General features: G+C 44.0%; 1 protein-coding gene across 1 annotated transcript; it reads right to left on the reverse strand.

Moving 5' to 3' along the window:
- Positions 1 to 7755: 7755 nt before the first annotated feature.
- Positions 7756 to 8694, reverse strand: LOC137375063 (succinate receptor 1-like). The gene has a single exon (XM_068041691.1). It carries the CDS (start codon positions 8692 to 8694, stop codon positions 7756 to 7758), a length of 939 nt encoding a protein of 312 aa, XP_067897792.1.
- Positions 8695 to 16702: the final 8008 nt, after the last annotated feature.

Raw genomic sequence — 16702 nt, forward strand, 5'->3', positions numbered from 1 at the left:
TTCACCACTGAACACATGACCGAAGAATTCAAAAGTAAAAACATAAAGTGCTGGAAATACTCAACAGGTCTGGCAGCATCTGCAGAGAGAGAAGCAGAGTTAATGTTTCAGGTCTGTGACCTTTCATCAGAACAGTTCTGTCATCTACGATTGCGAAAGCTTTGAGACATCAGAGACAACATGGGGATACAGATGATGGCTCTGAAAGCACATCAAAAAGTAGCAGGTTGGGCATAAAGAACACCAGGCTGATCAGCAACACAGTGATAAAGGATCCAGGATCACACTCCTTTCAGAGGAAACTTCTCTGCAGTGTTTGTGATTATATCTACATTTTTGGATTGAATGGTTATTTTGGAGTGATCAATGTGTGAGTATACACTGTACAAGTTTTCTCTGTGTCACTTGAATAGTCTCCAAGTTAAAATGCTGTCTGTGAAAGTAGACAAATGCTTCCAAAATTTTCATACCAGAAAGCAATGTGCCATTTTTTTTTCATCCTTTTTCTGTTTACCACAGCACCATTGTAATATCCTCAGGACTTGAGTGAGGTTTAGCCAAGTTTTGTATAGGATAAGAGACAAAGGCAGGGAGACAAAGACTGCAGCAGCTGAACATGAAGGCTTCTCATTTCATTCTGTCTTAGTTTCACTTTCACTTTACTAGCATGTGTGTTCTATAGCAGCTTCTAGAGTACACAATGCATAATGCAATTGCAATTTCAAAACACTACAACAGTACACTATCTATTTGGTCACACTTTGCTGATCCTTTCCATTCACTAGGAAAGGTGCTATTTTTGGTCTTGGTTTTCTCACCAGATGTCAGGCCCAGTCTGGCAGATATGCCCTTCGGCACTCGGCCAGCTTGGTGAGTAGTGGTGCTACCGAGCTGCTCTTGGTGATGGACATTGAAGTCTCCAACCCAGAGTGCATTCTGTGCCTTTGCTATACCACAGTGCTTCTTCTAAGTGATGTTCAACATGGAGGAGCACTGATTCATCAACTGAGGGAGGGCAAAAGGTTGTAATCAGCAGGAGGTATCTGTGCCCATGTTTGGCCTGATACCATGACACTTCATAGGGTCCAGAGTCAAGGTTTGAGGACTCCCAGGACCACTCCCTCCCACTGTGCTGCCACCTCTGGCGGGTCTGTCCTGCTGGTGGGACAGGACATACCCAGGGATGGTAATGGAGGAGTCTGGGACATTGGCTCTCAGGTATGATTCTGTGAGTAAGATTATGTCAGGCTGTTGCTTGACTAGTCTGTCGGACAGCCCCCCAATTTTTGCACAGGATCCCAGATGCTAGAAAGGAGGACTTTGCAGGGTTGACTGGGCAGGGTGTGTCTTTGTTGTATCCACATCCGATGTTTTGGCCGATGCTGAGTGCTTTGTCAGTTTTATTCTTACTATAGTTTTTTGTAGCAGCTTTAGTACAATTCAATAGCTTGCTAGGCCATTTCAAAGAGCATTTAAGAGACACGTCCCTGTGTCTAGATTCACATATAGGGCATAGATTTTTTTCCCTAAAGGCCATTAGGAAACAAATGGATTTTTACAACATATGGTAGTTTCATGGTCACAATTACTGATAATAACTTTTTATTCCAGATTTATTTAATTAATTGAATTTAAATTCCCCAGCTGCTTTGGTGGGAATTGAACTCACATCTCTGGATTATTAGCACAGGGCCCTGGAACACTAATCCAGTAACATAACCACTATACTACCATACCCAGCATCTTCATTGGTTATGCCTCAGAAGGATATGCTGATAGGATTAAGAAAGAACGGTGGACGAGGTTTGTGTGGAGCTCAGGACTAGCATAGATCAGTTGGGCTGAATGGCCTGTTTCTGTGCTGTAAATTCTAGGTAATTGTAAATAATGGCTGCAGGTGACATTCTCACACATGCTCTTCCAGCAGAGATCACTCCTTAGCAATCAGGATCCAGAACTCTGACTGATTTCTCTTTTATGATGCCTAGTGTCATGCCCTCTTATGTTAGGAATACCAAGGCAAATGCAGTGTTAACTTCGCTATACTCTGTCCCAGGTTCTGGAGAGTGGCCTCCAACTGAGTAATTTGCTTCATTTCCTCATCAGCTTCTACAGCTGAGATTTCTACGAGAGCGATAATTTTGTTTATTCTTTTCATGGGATCTGAGTGTCACTGGCAAGGCCAGCATTTGTTGCCCATCTCTAATTACCCATGAGAAGGTGGTAGTGAGCTGCCTTCATGTGTGATGTTGTAGGAGCATTATTGTGCAATGGGCTCACCACCTATCAGAGCTGTGCTCTGAATGAGGCTGTTGAGATGCCCCTGCTTCATATCATTTAGGAATAAGTCTCTGCCAGTCAATTAGATCATGGCTAATCTGTACCTCACCTCTATTTTCCTGCCTTTGCTTGATACCCTTACCCAACAAAAATCTATCAATATCTGTCTTGAAAGCTCCAATTGTCCCCCAGCATCCACTGCCTTTTGGGGATTTGATTGGATTTTAAGGGATGAATTTTACCCTTGTCAGACAGGAGCCATCCACCGACTGAAAAGTCGGTGGCGAGCCCACCTCCACCTGGCCTGGAGATCCGGACCGCATTTAACAATCTCTAGACCTTTAATTGGTCTGAGGTGGGACTTCCTCAGTCGGGCCGGCAGCTCTCTGTCCCAGAGGCGCCATCAGGAGTGGTGGCCACTGCTGGGAAGATGTCGTGGAGTCCCAGAGAACGGGTTAGTTTTTGGGGCCTCGCTGGGGGCAATTGGTCAGGCCCTGGCGCGGCAAGTGTGGACAGTTGTGGGGATGGGTGGACGTGTTGAGCGTTGGGGTGGTTGGGGCATCGGGGGCAGCCCTCTGTTGGGCATAGGGTGCCTGATCAGGAGGCCCTCCCCCCCTCCAGGCCATCAGAAAGCCACCTACTTTTAACAGGTGGCTTTTCTCGGGCCTGGGTCGCCTGCTTGCCAACGGTAAAATCCCCGTGACGGTGGCCGGAGGTCCTTAAGTAGCAGTTAACTGGCCACTTAAGGGCCTTGATTGGCCTGGGACAGTTGGGACGTTTTTTATCTGCCACCTTGTATAAAGTGGCGGCGGAGACGGGAGCGGGTTGGGAAGGGCCCCTGAGCCTGCCACCATTTTACATCCGCACCACCCCCCCCACCCCACAACCCCCCCCCGCCGCCATCCCGCTCTTTGGGGGCGGGTGTAAAATTCCAGCCGGAAATTCTCAACCTGGCTTTCAATTCCCTCCATGACTTCACCCCTCCGTATCTCAGTCATTTCTTCCAGCCCTACATCCCTCCGAGATATCTGCGTTCCTCTAATTCTGATCTCTTGAGCATCCCTGATTTTACTCGCTCCACCATTGGTGACCACGCCTTCAGTTGCCTGGGCCCCAAACTCTGGAGTACCCTCCCTATACCACTCTACCTCTCCACCTCACTTTCCTCCTTTAATACACTCCTTAAAATCTACCTCTTTGACCAAGCCTTTGGTCATTTGACTTAATATCTCCTGATGTGGCTCAGTGTCATATTTTGTTTTATAATGCTTCTGTGAAGCACTTTCGGACATTTTATTACATTAAAGGTGTTATAAAAATATAAGCTGTTTTTGTTATTGATGTGAGAGTTCCAGATTTCCACCAGTCTTTCACACAAAGAGGTAGATTTTCGACCTTACTCAAAGCAGAAACACCCTTGTGCCTGATGGCCTCTTTGCTTGAGTCCAGCTGCTCCCAAAGCCAACTGCTTGACTAAAAGCCAACTGACTGACTGTCAGCAAGCACCCAGATAAAAAAAATTCAAAAGGCATCTCCCTGCATCATCTATCTCCATAGTAAAGTGGTCCAGATGGGATGTCCCAGAGGGCAATTTAAGTCATTTACCTCCAAATTCCAAAACATCAGACTCAGTGGGCCGAAGGGCCTGTTTCAGTGCTGTATCTCTAATCTAATCTAATCTAATCTCTTTGACTCCTGATACCCACATGAATCATTGATATTGCTAACAATGACAGAGGAATGTCTTCTAGACTTTTTGGTTTCAACTGCCAACTAAATGAGTCCATGTGCTGTTTTATGGCTCTCACCTGTCTCTCTTGTTACAACCAGGTGAAAAAGAGCCTTTCAGCCTTCACCTGGTCTTACTGTAACAGGGTTTAATTTTAAACACCGTGTTTTTAGCTCCCCCTTGGTGAATCCTTGTTCACCGCTTTCCAATTATAAGACAAAGAAACCAGCAGAAACAGGCTTTCTTAGGTTTAAAGAAGAAAAGTTGAAATTTATTAAACTTAAACTCTAATTCAGTTAATGCCTACGGATACACGACGCACCCCATGCTAGCATGCATACGAGATACACACATGCAAATGGAGACGGAAAGGAGCAGAAGAAAAATAAAGTGGAAAAGTTTGAGGCAATATCTGAAGAGTTGTTGTTACAGTTCTTCGAGCTCACTGTAGAGTCCTTGATTGTAGGTAGGTCTTGCTTTTTGTTGGGTCCCAGTATTCTTCTTAAACCTTGTTCACTGTAGGAGACTTTTCTCTTTTGAGGTTCATGTGTCTTCAGTGGATTCAGAGGCTTGTGAGAAAAAGATGGGAGCAGACAGGAGAGATCTTCTCAGTCCAGGAGCAAGCAGACACTCTCAGTTCAAACTGTTTGTACAATTCAGAAAACCCCAGGCTGCCAAGCAAGTTAGTCATGTGACTAACTGGTCTAGCCATGTCTTGGCTCTGTGGAATGTGTCAGCGAATGGTCCTTTGTCCTTCCAATCACTGCCTGCTAATATGCAAATATCTTTTCCAGCCACGGCTGATCTGTTTAACAAGTCCTTTCTTCACTCCAGTAAATGTTTAAAATCAATGTTCCTGACAAAATTAATGTGCCTCATTCTTGGCAGGTGGGGGTTCTAGCATGACACACTGCAAATACTCATGGAAAAATCTTTGAACTTTAAATCTTGGGTGGTCTGCAACCTTTTGAAATTCTTACAGCTACACATTTAATTTCCCAAAACAAAACGTGACCTCTAAAATATTAATATAGGTGAACCAGGTGATTGTAGCACTGTGCCTACTTTATAAACCTTCAACTTATTTAAACAGTTGGGGCATTTGTCCCTATCTATTTGCTATCACACCAGCCTGGGCTGGATCAACTATACTCTCTAGGTGATTTGTAATTTTATCATTACTTGTGTATACTGAACCAATAGTGATTGTCAATAGCAATGGCTCCAAATCCCACCTGTGATTATTGAGTAATTCAAGACTCATTTCAGTAAATTAGATCCTAAACCCTTATCGGCAGGAGTGGGGAAAAAGGTTTGCTTAGCTGCCATCTAGTGGTCATCTTAATTATGTCATCAGCATCTCTGAAATAAGAAAGACTTGCATTTATATAGAACCTTTCATTACCTCAGGATGTCCCAAAGCACTTTACAGCCACTTTTGAGGTGTAGGAAATGCAGCAGACTATTTTATGCACAGCAAGCTCCCACAAACAACGATGTGATAGACAACCAGATAATTTGTTTTAATTAAATTGGTTGATTGATAACTATTGGCCATGACATCAGGGAGAACTCACCTGCTCGTCTTCAAAATAGCATGATGGGATCTTTTACACCCACCTGAGAGGAGAGACGAGGCCTCAGTTTAATGTCACATACAAAAGATGGCATCTCCAGCGCTACAGCAGTCATCTCATTGAAACGTTAGAAGATTCTGAAAGGGCTTGACAGGGTTGACACTGAGAGTTTGTTTCCCCTGGCTGGAAACTCTAGAATATGGGAATACAGTCTCAGAATAAGGGGTTGATTATTTGGGATTGAGATGAGGAGAAATTTCTTCACTCAGAGAGTTGTGAATCTTTGTAAATGCTGCATTATTGAGTATATTCAGGGCTGAGATAGACAGCTTTTTGCTTCACTCAGGGAATGAAGGGATATGGGGAGTGGGCGTGAATGTGGAGTTGAGGCAGAAAATTAGCCATCATTGTATTGAATGGCAGATCAGCGTCGAGGGGCTATATGGTCTATTCCTGCTCCTATTTCTTATGATCTTACATTCTTATGAAGTCCTCAACTTGTTATTATTTTCCATGGAATGCCAGGTATATTAACATATTGACCTTTGTCCCTTCTGTGAAGCCATTACAAAGTAATTACTCAACAAGTTTGCCATTTCCTTATTTTTGCAATATTTCCCACATCCTTTTCTTTAAAGGGCCCATATTACCCTTGAATACCCCATTTCTTCTAAAATAATTATAATAACTTTTTGTGTTGATCTTGATATCCCTTGCAACTTTCTTTTCTGGAATAAAAAGCTGGTCTCGGTAATGGTGACCATGAAATTACCGGATTATCACAAAATCCCATCTCGTTCACTAACGTCCTTGAAGGAAGGAAATCTACCAACTTTACCCGGTCTGGCCTATAAGTGACGTCAGACCCACAGCAATGTGACTGACTCTTAATGGCCACTTGAAATGGCCAAGCAAGCCACTCGGTTACATGCACTACTGCGGCTCACCACCACTACGATGATTAGGGATGGGCAACAAATTCTGGTCTTGCCAGCGATGCCGACATCCCAGGAATAAATCAAAACAAATTACATTTTTGGTGCTCTCTTTTTTTAAATCTTCCTTTTCTGTTCTGTATATCCCACCCAGTCCTTGGGATCTGCATTATTCTTTGCATTTTTAAGATTGCTGAATTAACCCTCTGCACGACTGCAATGTCACGTGATGGACCACGTCAAACTCTGAAGGTAGGCTTCAAAACCTGGAGATAGGAAGATGTTCTGCAGTTGAGGAGAAATCACCCTTGTGTGGTCTGTGCCTACCCACTTGGTCCAGGTAGACAAAGAAGGAGGCAAATTTACAAACAAAACAAAGGACAATATATACCTCTAGACAGAGAAATTCAGGAAAAAAAACATATATTTTCTATTAATATAGGTAGTAAAGGGAGGATTTAAAAGGTACAATGATTGAAGTAGCTAATGCCATGAGCTTGATATTGGAAACATCTACGTGTAAGCCTTTTGAAGTATTGTACTTTGAACTAACAAAGGCAGTTAAGTTCGGCGATAAAAAATAACCTTTGACAATACCTTATCGAACTACAGAAAAAATGTTCTCAATGAATGTCAAAATAAAACAGTTCAAACGTCATAATAACAAAATTACAGGATTCATCACATCCACCACAAATTTATTTTTCTAAGCTGTGTTATCAGCAGGTATCGGATGTATCCAGAAATCACTGGGATCTTGTCCATACTGTGTCATCCACTGATTCCAGTGGTGATTTCCTGACAAGCCGTGAGTGGCTAAGCCTCCGGATTTCCTCTGAACCTAAGTTATGTTGGTGGAGGAGGATCAGATGCAAGGAAATTCCTGGTTGCAGTTTCCCTGGTATTTTCTTATAAATCAGGTTACTGACATCAGCTAGAACCCATCCTCCACAATAGAGTTCTCTTCCTTATGGCTCCGCCATTTTCCATGATGACCGACCAACCCACAACTGCACATTTTAGACCTGGTGTGGCAAGTTTGATAACTTATCTCAGTGAATCTGCAGAACAAGTCAGACCTCATCAGTTATTAGCAAGTTTCTGTGGTTGCTTAATTAACCTTTGAACTTTCTTGTGTGATTTGGGGCCACCACTCTCCAAACTAAGGCTACAAAAATCCTGTGTCTGTCCAAAGCCACAGGCCTCTGTTATTAGTACAGCCTTATTTTGCATATTATAGTGTAATTCTTAAATGAGACCTAATGCTGCTCGTAATTATTTCCCTGAATTTATCTCCAGAAAGGAAGTAGAAAACTGAATTTGTAATAATGTTGAGAAAAGCTATAGGCCTTGAAATAGTGTAAACAGCCTTTATGCCCTCAATCGTGCAATGTGAAAGGCTGATATTTTCCAATCTGGACACCATGCGAGCAGTTCGCATAATATGATAAGGAGTGAAAAATATGGAGAAAATAACAATTGCCAATATAACTAGTGTGAGAGGTTTTTCAAGAGTAATATTTTCAGCTCGATCTTGACTTAATTTCTTTAAGATGCGTGCGGTTTTCACACAGAAGATTCCCATGATGGACATTGGAAGCAGAAACCCAACAGCAGTGAGACACATGTTGTATATCAGGTTGTGAACAGCATTCCCAGCACTTGCATAATCGACACACTTAGTGATGGTATTGTTATCATGAGCCGTGACACCAATGAATGTCACAATGGGGAGCACTTCCAAGGTGACAAAAATCCACAGTCCGATACAGATGATAATGGCAACCCTTTTCCTTTGAAACATGTGCAGCCTCATTGGGTTGCTCACCAGCAAGTATCGATCAATGCTGATGCAGACCAAGAACAGCATGCTTAAGTACATGTTGGTATAGAGAATATATCTGTTCAGTTTGCAGAGACGATCACCAAAGATCCATTTTTTACCATTGGCATAATAGACCACAAACATTGGAAGTGTACAGATAAAGACCAGATCCGAAATGGCAAGATTGAAGAGGTAAATATTGCTGCACTTCCATTCCTTCAGGCAGAATACGTAGCCACTTATCACAATGACATTCCCTGTCAATCCTAAAATGAACTCAATGGCATACATTGTTGTGAGGTAATAGGTATCCAAGACTTCATTAAGCTTTGAACATGTCTCATTCATTTCCTATAATTTCAAACAAAAACAAGTGAATAGCAATATTGTAAGGGAAGAAAAATTATTACAACTGAGAAACATTAAAATAAACATTTGCAGCTGAACAGCATTTTTAAAAATTTGTTCACAGGATGTGAGCATCACTGGCAAGTCCAGCATTTATTGTCCATCCTTAATTGCCCTTGAAAAGGTGGCGGTGAGCCACCTTAGTGAATACAGCTCAGTGTCTTTGCTAGGTGATTTCAGAGGGCAGTTAAGAGTCAATCACATTGCTGTGGGTCTGGAGTCACATGTAGGCAACACTGGGTAAGGACGGCAGATTTCCTGCCCTAAAGGACATTAGTGAACCAGATGGGTTTTTATAACAATTTGGTAGCTTCATGTTCACCATTACTGTGACTAGATTTTATTCCAGAGTCATTTAATTAACTGAATTTACATTCCCCAGCTAGATGGTGGGATTATGAATCATGTCTTTGGATCCTTACTTCAGGTCTTAGGAGTACTAGCCCAGTAACATGACCACGCTGCTATCCCACACCCACTATTTTGGCAATAACAAGTGGGTGTACAAAGGAGCAATGATAATCAAGTTGAACATTTAAAGAGTTTGAAACAAACTTCAAAGATTTGCTCCCTTAACAATTTGTTATTTTAATGGTGAGACTTGATGGTGTTATTTTAAAAGAATTTCACCTTTTGTCTATCTATGGATCCCTATCTAACAAGGCAAATAACCTTGATCTGCACTCATAATGCTTTATAGTCAACCCGTGGAAGAATTCGCCCTCTGATTTAGTACCCATATCACTACCCGAGATGTGATCTTAGGGCAAGAGCAAGGATTGAATCTGGGCCTTATTTCCCCTGATTTGTAAACGTTAGTTACTGCTCTAACTCGCCAACCTATCAGCTGAAGTGGTATACATGACGGGGAAGGAAATGTGTTCTGCTTGGTAACTCCTGACAATACATTATCAAGAGTTTAGCAATTGGATCGTCCAAGTGAGAACCATTGCATCTCATCCTGGTTTTGTATATTCACATTATGTGGTTTATTTGCTTTAATTTCTCTGAGGAACTTCAAATAAAAAAGCAAAGCAAATCAGGAACAAAAACTAGTCACATCCCGCCTACCTGCTTAGAAGGTGACAGCAGCACACAATCAATACATGGGAAATTTCAGAGAAATGCCAGCATATGTATTGTCCCTAGATCTCTGAAGGCAGAAGGGCAGGTTAATAGGGTGGTGAAAAAGGCATATGGGACACTTGCCTTTATCAATCGAGGCATAGATTACAAAGGCAGGGAGGTCATGTTGCAGTTGTACAGAACTTTGGTAAGGCCACAGCTGGAGTACTGTGTGCAATTCTGGTCGCCACATTATAGGAAGGATGTGATTGCATTGGAACGGGTGCAGAGGCGATTCACCAGGATGTTGCCTGGGATGGAACATTTAAGCTATGAAGAGATGTTGGATAGGCTTGGGTTGTTTTCGCTGGAGCAGAGAAGACTGAGGGGTGACCTGATCGAGGTGTACAAGATTATGAGGGGCATGGACAGGGTGGATAGGGAGCAGCTGTTCCCCTTAGTTGAAGGGTCAGTTACGAGGGGTCACAAGTTTAAGGTGAGGGGCGGGACGTTTAAGGGGGATTTGAGGAAGACCTTTTTTACCCAGAGGGTGGTGACGGTCTGGAATGCCCTGCCTGGGAGGGTGGTAGAGGCAGGTTGCCTCACATCCTTTAAAAAGTACCTGGATGAGCACTTGGCACGTCATAACATTCAAGGCTATGGGCCAAGTGCTGGCAAATGGGATTAGGTAGACAGGTCAGGTGTCTTTAATGCATTGGTGCAGACTCGATGGGCCGAAGGGCCTCTTCTGCACTGTATTACTCTGTGATTCTGCGATGTAATAAATGAGAAAGGATACCATGACTATGTGATGCGGTGGAGGTAATTTTGATTTTAGGCGCTGGTTAATATTGATTCAGCTGCCCCTTAGACATCTCTCCTGATTTTCAATTTCATCAACTTCTGCACCCTAGTGTATATTACTCGTGCAGCTTTGTGCACTACCATCACCCACCACTAATAATGCTAGCTCCTGAGGGAAGCGAAGAAATGATTTGCCAATTTTAAGAACAACTCTCCGAAATTCCTTCCCGACTGTCAAAAGCAATCAAAGAGACCATGGTCGCCCATGAGTATCTCCAGGTATATTTAAAGTAGCCCCATCAAAGGTCAACAATTAAAACATGGTTTGATACAAGTCTTTGCCACCTATCACCCCTGTGAAGGCTGGCCTACATTGACACCCCATCCAGCAACACCTCGATTGGAAAATTCTCAGCCCTGTTTTCAAATATCTCCCTATCTTTGTAACCTCCTCCAGTGCTATGACCCTTTGAGATCTTTGCACTCCTCCAATTCTGGCCTTTTGTACATCCCGATTTCATCAGTCCCGCATTGGCAGCTGTGCCTTCAGCAGCCTGGGTCCTAATCTCTGAAATGCACTCCTTCAACCTTTCGATTCTCTACCTCTTTAAGAAACTCGTTAAAACCCACCTCTTTGACCAAGCTTTTGGTCACCTGTGCTAAAATCTCCTTGTGCGGCTCAGTGTCAAATTTTGCTTGGTCGACCTCCTGTTAAGCACCTTGGGATATTTTATTACATTAATGGTGCTATATAAATGCAAGTTATTGTTGTTTATACAAGACCAGAATGGCTCAGAGCAATAGTACTGCTGAGGAGCTTCCAGCATTGAAACATGCAGCCTCTAATGAATAGGAGCAGCTGACATTGCTGTAGAGGACAGCAGTGCCTCTTCTCTCTCTCTTTCCTCCTTGCAGGAAAACTGGGCTCACAGTGCCCAGGAGAGGGCCCAGACTGGCAGAGGAGTCCCCTACCTTCAAGTCATCACACCCATGGCGGAGGAAGCAATGGAAATAGCCAGGATCGCAGACCATGAGAAAGTCGGCCATGGTGAGATGGACACTCATGGTCGAAATGGTGATTAGAGAGGGCAATGAGCTCAACAAACGGGAGCCTTGCACTCCACCCTGAGTGACAGCATACCGAACATTGAGTTGCATTGGGAAACCTCAGCACTGCAGAGGCTTCTGCTCTCCAAGGTTAGTTCTCATGATCGCTTCTTGTATCTCCCACAGGTGCAGACGTTGAGCCAAGGAGATCTTCTCCCTCACCATCACCAGGCCTCTGAAGAAGCACTGTTACACCTTACGAGCGTACCGTCCACCAACGCAGATACAGTCACCTCGGTGGGTCCTCGCGTGCGTTTAGGTATGGTGGCACTGGGTGAGGAGCACAGAACTAGTGTGCAGGAGAAGATGCCAGGGGCAGAGGCAGCTGTGAGCAGTCCCCCACTGTGTCACACAGAGCACTGAGTGAGTCACTGGAGTGTTTTCATGCTGTAGCTGTACACTGTTTTTCTTTATGCGCACCATGTAAATAATAACACGTGAAGCCAGACGTCTGAGACTTCTTTTATTAATGGCAGGACAAGAAGAGAAGTATGAGGTGTTGAGGGAGAGCAATGATTCGTCAATGCTGACAGTGAAGCCTCTGGGCAGGTGTATATCTTTCACTGGCGGTAAGAGTTTACATGTTCCAGACTGTGCATTTTCAATGGAAGTGTTAGCAAAGGCACCTCAGAGTGAGTTCCAGATCATGCCCTTCATCCTGGGTCAGACGGGCTCAGTCGAAACATGCCTCAATCAGATGAACCCTGACATTCATGGCATCCTGAAGATACCTTCAAGACCATTGCCGGGACTGGCCACCTCCCTGTGCAGCTGCAGCACCTTGGTGTTCTGCATCTTCCCCCCCACCCCCCCCCCCCCCCCCCCCCCGCCTCCTCTTCCTGCTCCTATTACATGTCCTGCTCCTCCTCTTCCTCCGATGAGCTGTGTCCTTCCGGGGCCTCACTGTCCTCAACGACCACACCACTCTGGAGGGCCATGTTATGGACGGAACAGCAGACTACCACAGTAAGCGTGACCCTTGCAAGAGGATATTGGAGGGCACCATCTAACTACTCCAGGCACTGGAACTGCATCTTCAAAAGCCGAATGGCCTGCTTAATGGTGCTCCTGGTGAGCAAATTACTTTGGTTGTATTGCCTCTGTAAGGGGCTCTCATAGAGGGTGAGTAGCCATCTCTCAAGGGATACCCCTTGTCCCCTAGAATCCATCCACAGGGTATCAGTGGGGCAGTGGAGTGAAAAGCTTGCGGAAGCCTGGACTGAAGGAGGATGAAGGAGTCATGGCAGCTGCCATGAAAGTGAGTGCACACATGAAGGAAGCTCGCAGACCAGTTGAAGATTGAGAGAGTGTTGATCAATCTGACTGGCCAGCCACTGGGTGCTCTGATGGTCACATGGGTGCAATCGATGAATCCCTGCAACTGGGGGAATCCAACAATGGCAGCAAAACCCACTGTTCTCGATGTCTGCGAGGCCCCATCCATCATGAAATGAAGGTACTGCCATGATCTGACAAATCAGTGAATTGCGAGGTGCAGTAGTGTGCAGTCGTTTGCAAGATACCAGCAAGGTCCATAGCTGATTCTTGAAAGGAGCCATAAGCGAAGAAGTTCAAGGCCACAGTGACTTTGATGGCTACTGGCAGGGCATGGCAACCATTGCTGCGAGGTGTGAGGTCTTCAGTGACCAAGGCACAGATCTCTGTGACCATCTGCCTTGAGAGTCACAGTCTGCTGCAGCACTGGTTGTCCATCCTCTTTAGGTAGCTCTGTCTTTGGTGGTAGATCCTCTGCCTCTGCTGAGGGTATGGCCTCCATTGCCGTCCTGCCCTCATTCCTCTCCTCTGCCCTTCCTGCAGAAAATGTTGCTCCTCATCGTCACTGGGCCCAAAATCCAAGAGTTGTGCCCCCATTGCTAGCTGCTGCCTTCCTTGTGCTCAGGTGGCTGCCCAATTGTACTTGGCAGTCTTGACCCCCTCCTCTTATGCCCCATGGTGCCAGGAGGGTGACGACCCTCCGCACTGCTTGAGCACTTACTGCCCACTCTCCCTGCCGCTGCATTGAGCTGATGGCATGTATCTCCCAATGGGAGAGGCCCTCTCTGTGCCATTAACCCATTTATGGGGCCCAGCTAATTTCTTGGGGCAGCCATGACTGGCTCCTCACTGTGTGCCCACCTCCATTCAGCTGGTTTGCCCCAGACAGTGCGTGTAGCACGTGTGCCCTGTCAAAATCAGAACGTGCCCATTAACGAGATCTCAATGAGCTCTTTAACTGTCTTAATTGGCCTTCTTTGTGGATCAGGTGGGATTATGGGGTTGCCCCTCCCCCGCCCTGCAGGTTTGTGTGGGAGTTCAAGACTCACTTTCTACCCTTCTTCCACACTTTGACTAGAATCTCTTTCCATTGCCTTTGAAAAACTTCTAATCAAGGTATTTGTTTCCTTTCGTTACATTATTTGCCTTTCTGCCCTTTTTATAAATGAATCCAGATGTGACAGTAGAAATGCCTTTTTAAAGAAATTGCTTCAGTGCTTGCAACCAATTTCTTCACCAATCACTTCATTTACTGGTTTGGTATGCAGAATGAAATATTTTCTCTTAACGCAGTTGAATATCTGGTCAAGAGATTAGCTCCGTGACATGATATTAGCTTTCATATTGTAAAAGGATTAAACTAATTCCTGTAATAGGTGATTAGTGCTGCTTCAGACAGAAATTTCATTCCTGCTATTTTCAACGTTCCCATTTCAGCATAAATACAATAACATATTTTAAAAGGGCTGGACTTTACATTTGAATGAAAGGCCCCAAAATCTGATGGGAGGCATCATTAGGTCAGGGGAGTGAGCGATTTCTGCTCATGCAGAGGTGGTTAGATATACTCATGATCTCAAAATAAATCTCCCTGCTGTGGTAAGGTAGTTTGTCGGAGACAGTCAACAGTTGTAACCCGCACGCAGAAGCCAGGGACTTCCCGTCCACATAATCGGGTTACATTTTCAACGAGCCTCACTGGGCATATTCCTCAATTGCCATCACAAAAAAAAAGATTGTCTGGTCATTATCATATTGCTGTTTGTGGGCTCTTGCTGTGCGCTATAGTGACCACACTGTTGGTTGTTATGTACTCTGGGACATCCTGAGGCCTTGAAAGGTGCTATTTATAAATGCAAGTTAAGAGAAAACGAACATAAGAAATAGGAGCAGGAGTAGGCTCACTAAGATCCCAAGTAGCAACTGGTTTTAGCATGTGATGAATCACCACAGGAATTAGGTGTGCTGTTAACTCACATAATGGAAGGTGATATGGCATATAGCCTGTACTATATGTTTCATGGATGTTAATGAAGTCAGAACAAAATTGAGAATGAGACATTATCCATCACATATTGTGTTACAAACTTCCACAAGAACCTGTATGGTAGGAAATTTACGTTGTTACCTGCCCACTCAGGCCTTATGATCATTTTTTAAATTCTTTCATGGGGTGTAGGTGTTGCTGGCAAGACCAGCATTTGTGCCTATCCCTAAATTGCTCTTGACAGGGCAGTTGAGAGTCAACCATATTGATGTGCGTCACATGTAGGCCAGACCAGATAAGGACAGCAAAGTTTCTTCCCTAAAGGACATTAGTGAACCAGATGAGTTTGTACAATCGATGATTAATTTCATGGCATCATTACTGAGACTAGATTTCAATTCCAGATTTTTATTAATTTTATGAATTGAATTTTAATTCCACCAGCTATTGTGGTGGGATTTGAACCCATTTCCCAGGATATTAGCCTGGGCCTCTGGATTACTTGATCAGTGACATTACCACTACACCACTGTCTCCCCAAAGACTGGGGCTACCATCCATAGTGGCAGAACAGCTTCAGAGATGGGCGTTGATTTGATGTCCCATCAGTACGATATTAAATACCGTAAGTCAGGTGATTATGCTAATGCTGTCATTCTTTCAACATTTCCCATGAAGGCTGATTCATTTTTAGCCACTGAATTACTTGTGAAGTACTTTACATACACAAATGCCATGCCAGTGCCTGCAGAGAAATTAGTGAAAAAAATAGGCAGCGATGTGGTGCTCAGTAAAGTGCTGAATTATGTCATGAATGGTCGGCCTATAAAGAATGGCAGAGAATAACTAAGAGGTTAATCTGCAGAAAGAAATTAGAGTATGAGAGGCAGCTAGCTAGAAATGTAAAAACGGATAGCAAGAGATTCTACAAGTATTTAAAAAGGAAACGAGTCAGTAAAGTGAGTGTTGGTCCTCTAGAGAGTGAGAATGGGGTGTTAATAGTAGATAATGAGGTAATAGCGGATGAAATGAGCAAATATTTTGCTTCTGTCTTCACTATAGAGGATACAGAAAACATTCCAGTAATAGCTGTAAATCAGGAGGTGGAAGAAAGGGAGGAACTTGGTGAAATAACAATCACCAGGGAAGCGGTACTGAACAAACTGATGGAGCTGTGGGCTGATAGGTCCCCAGGTCCTGATGGGCTTCAACTTAGGGTCTTAAAAGAGGAGGCTCATGAGGCAGTAGATGTGTTGGTGTTAATTTTTCAAAATCTGCTAGATTCTGGAAAGGTTCTATCAGCCTGGAACGAAACAAATATAACCCTCTATTCAAGAAAGGGGAGAGGCAGAAAACAGGTAACTATAGGCCAATTAGCTCGATGTCTATCGTGGGGAAGGTGTTAAAATCGATCATTAAGGAGGCAATAGCTGGGCACTTAGAAAAATTCAAGGCAATCGGGAATAGTCAGCATGGTTTTGTGAAAGGGAAATCATGTTTAACCAATTTACTGGAATTCTTTGAAGGAGTAACATGTGCTGTGGACAAAGGGGAGCCCGTTGACATACTCTACTTGGATTTCCAGAAGGCATTTGACAAGGTGCCACATAAAAGGTTATTGTGCAATTATGAGCTCATGGTGTAGGGGGTAACATATTAGCATGGATAGAAGATTGGCTGGCTGGCAGAAAACAGAGAGTATGCATAAAT

Source organism: Heterodontus francisci, chromosome 11, assembly GCF_036365525.1.
Source record: "Heterodontus francisci isolate sHetFra1 chromosome 11, sHetFra1.hap1, whole genome shotgun sequence".
Classification (NCBI taxonomy): Eukaryota; Metazoa; Chordata; class Chondrichthyes; order Heterodontiformes; family Heterodontidae; genus Heterodontus; species Heterodontus francisci.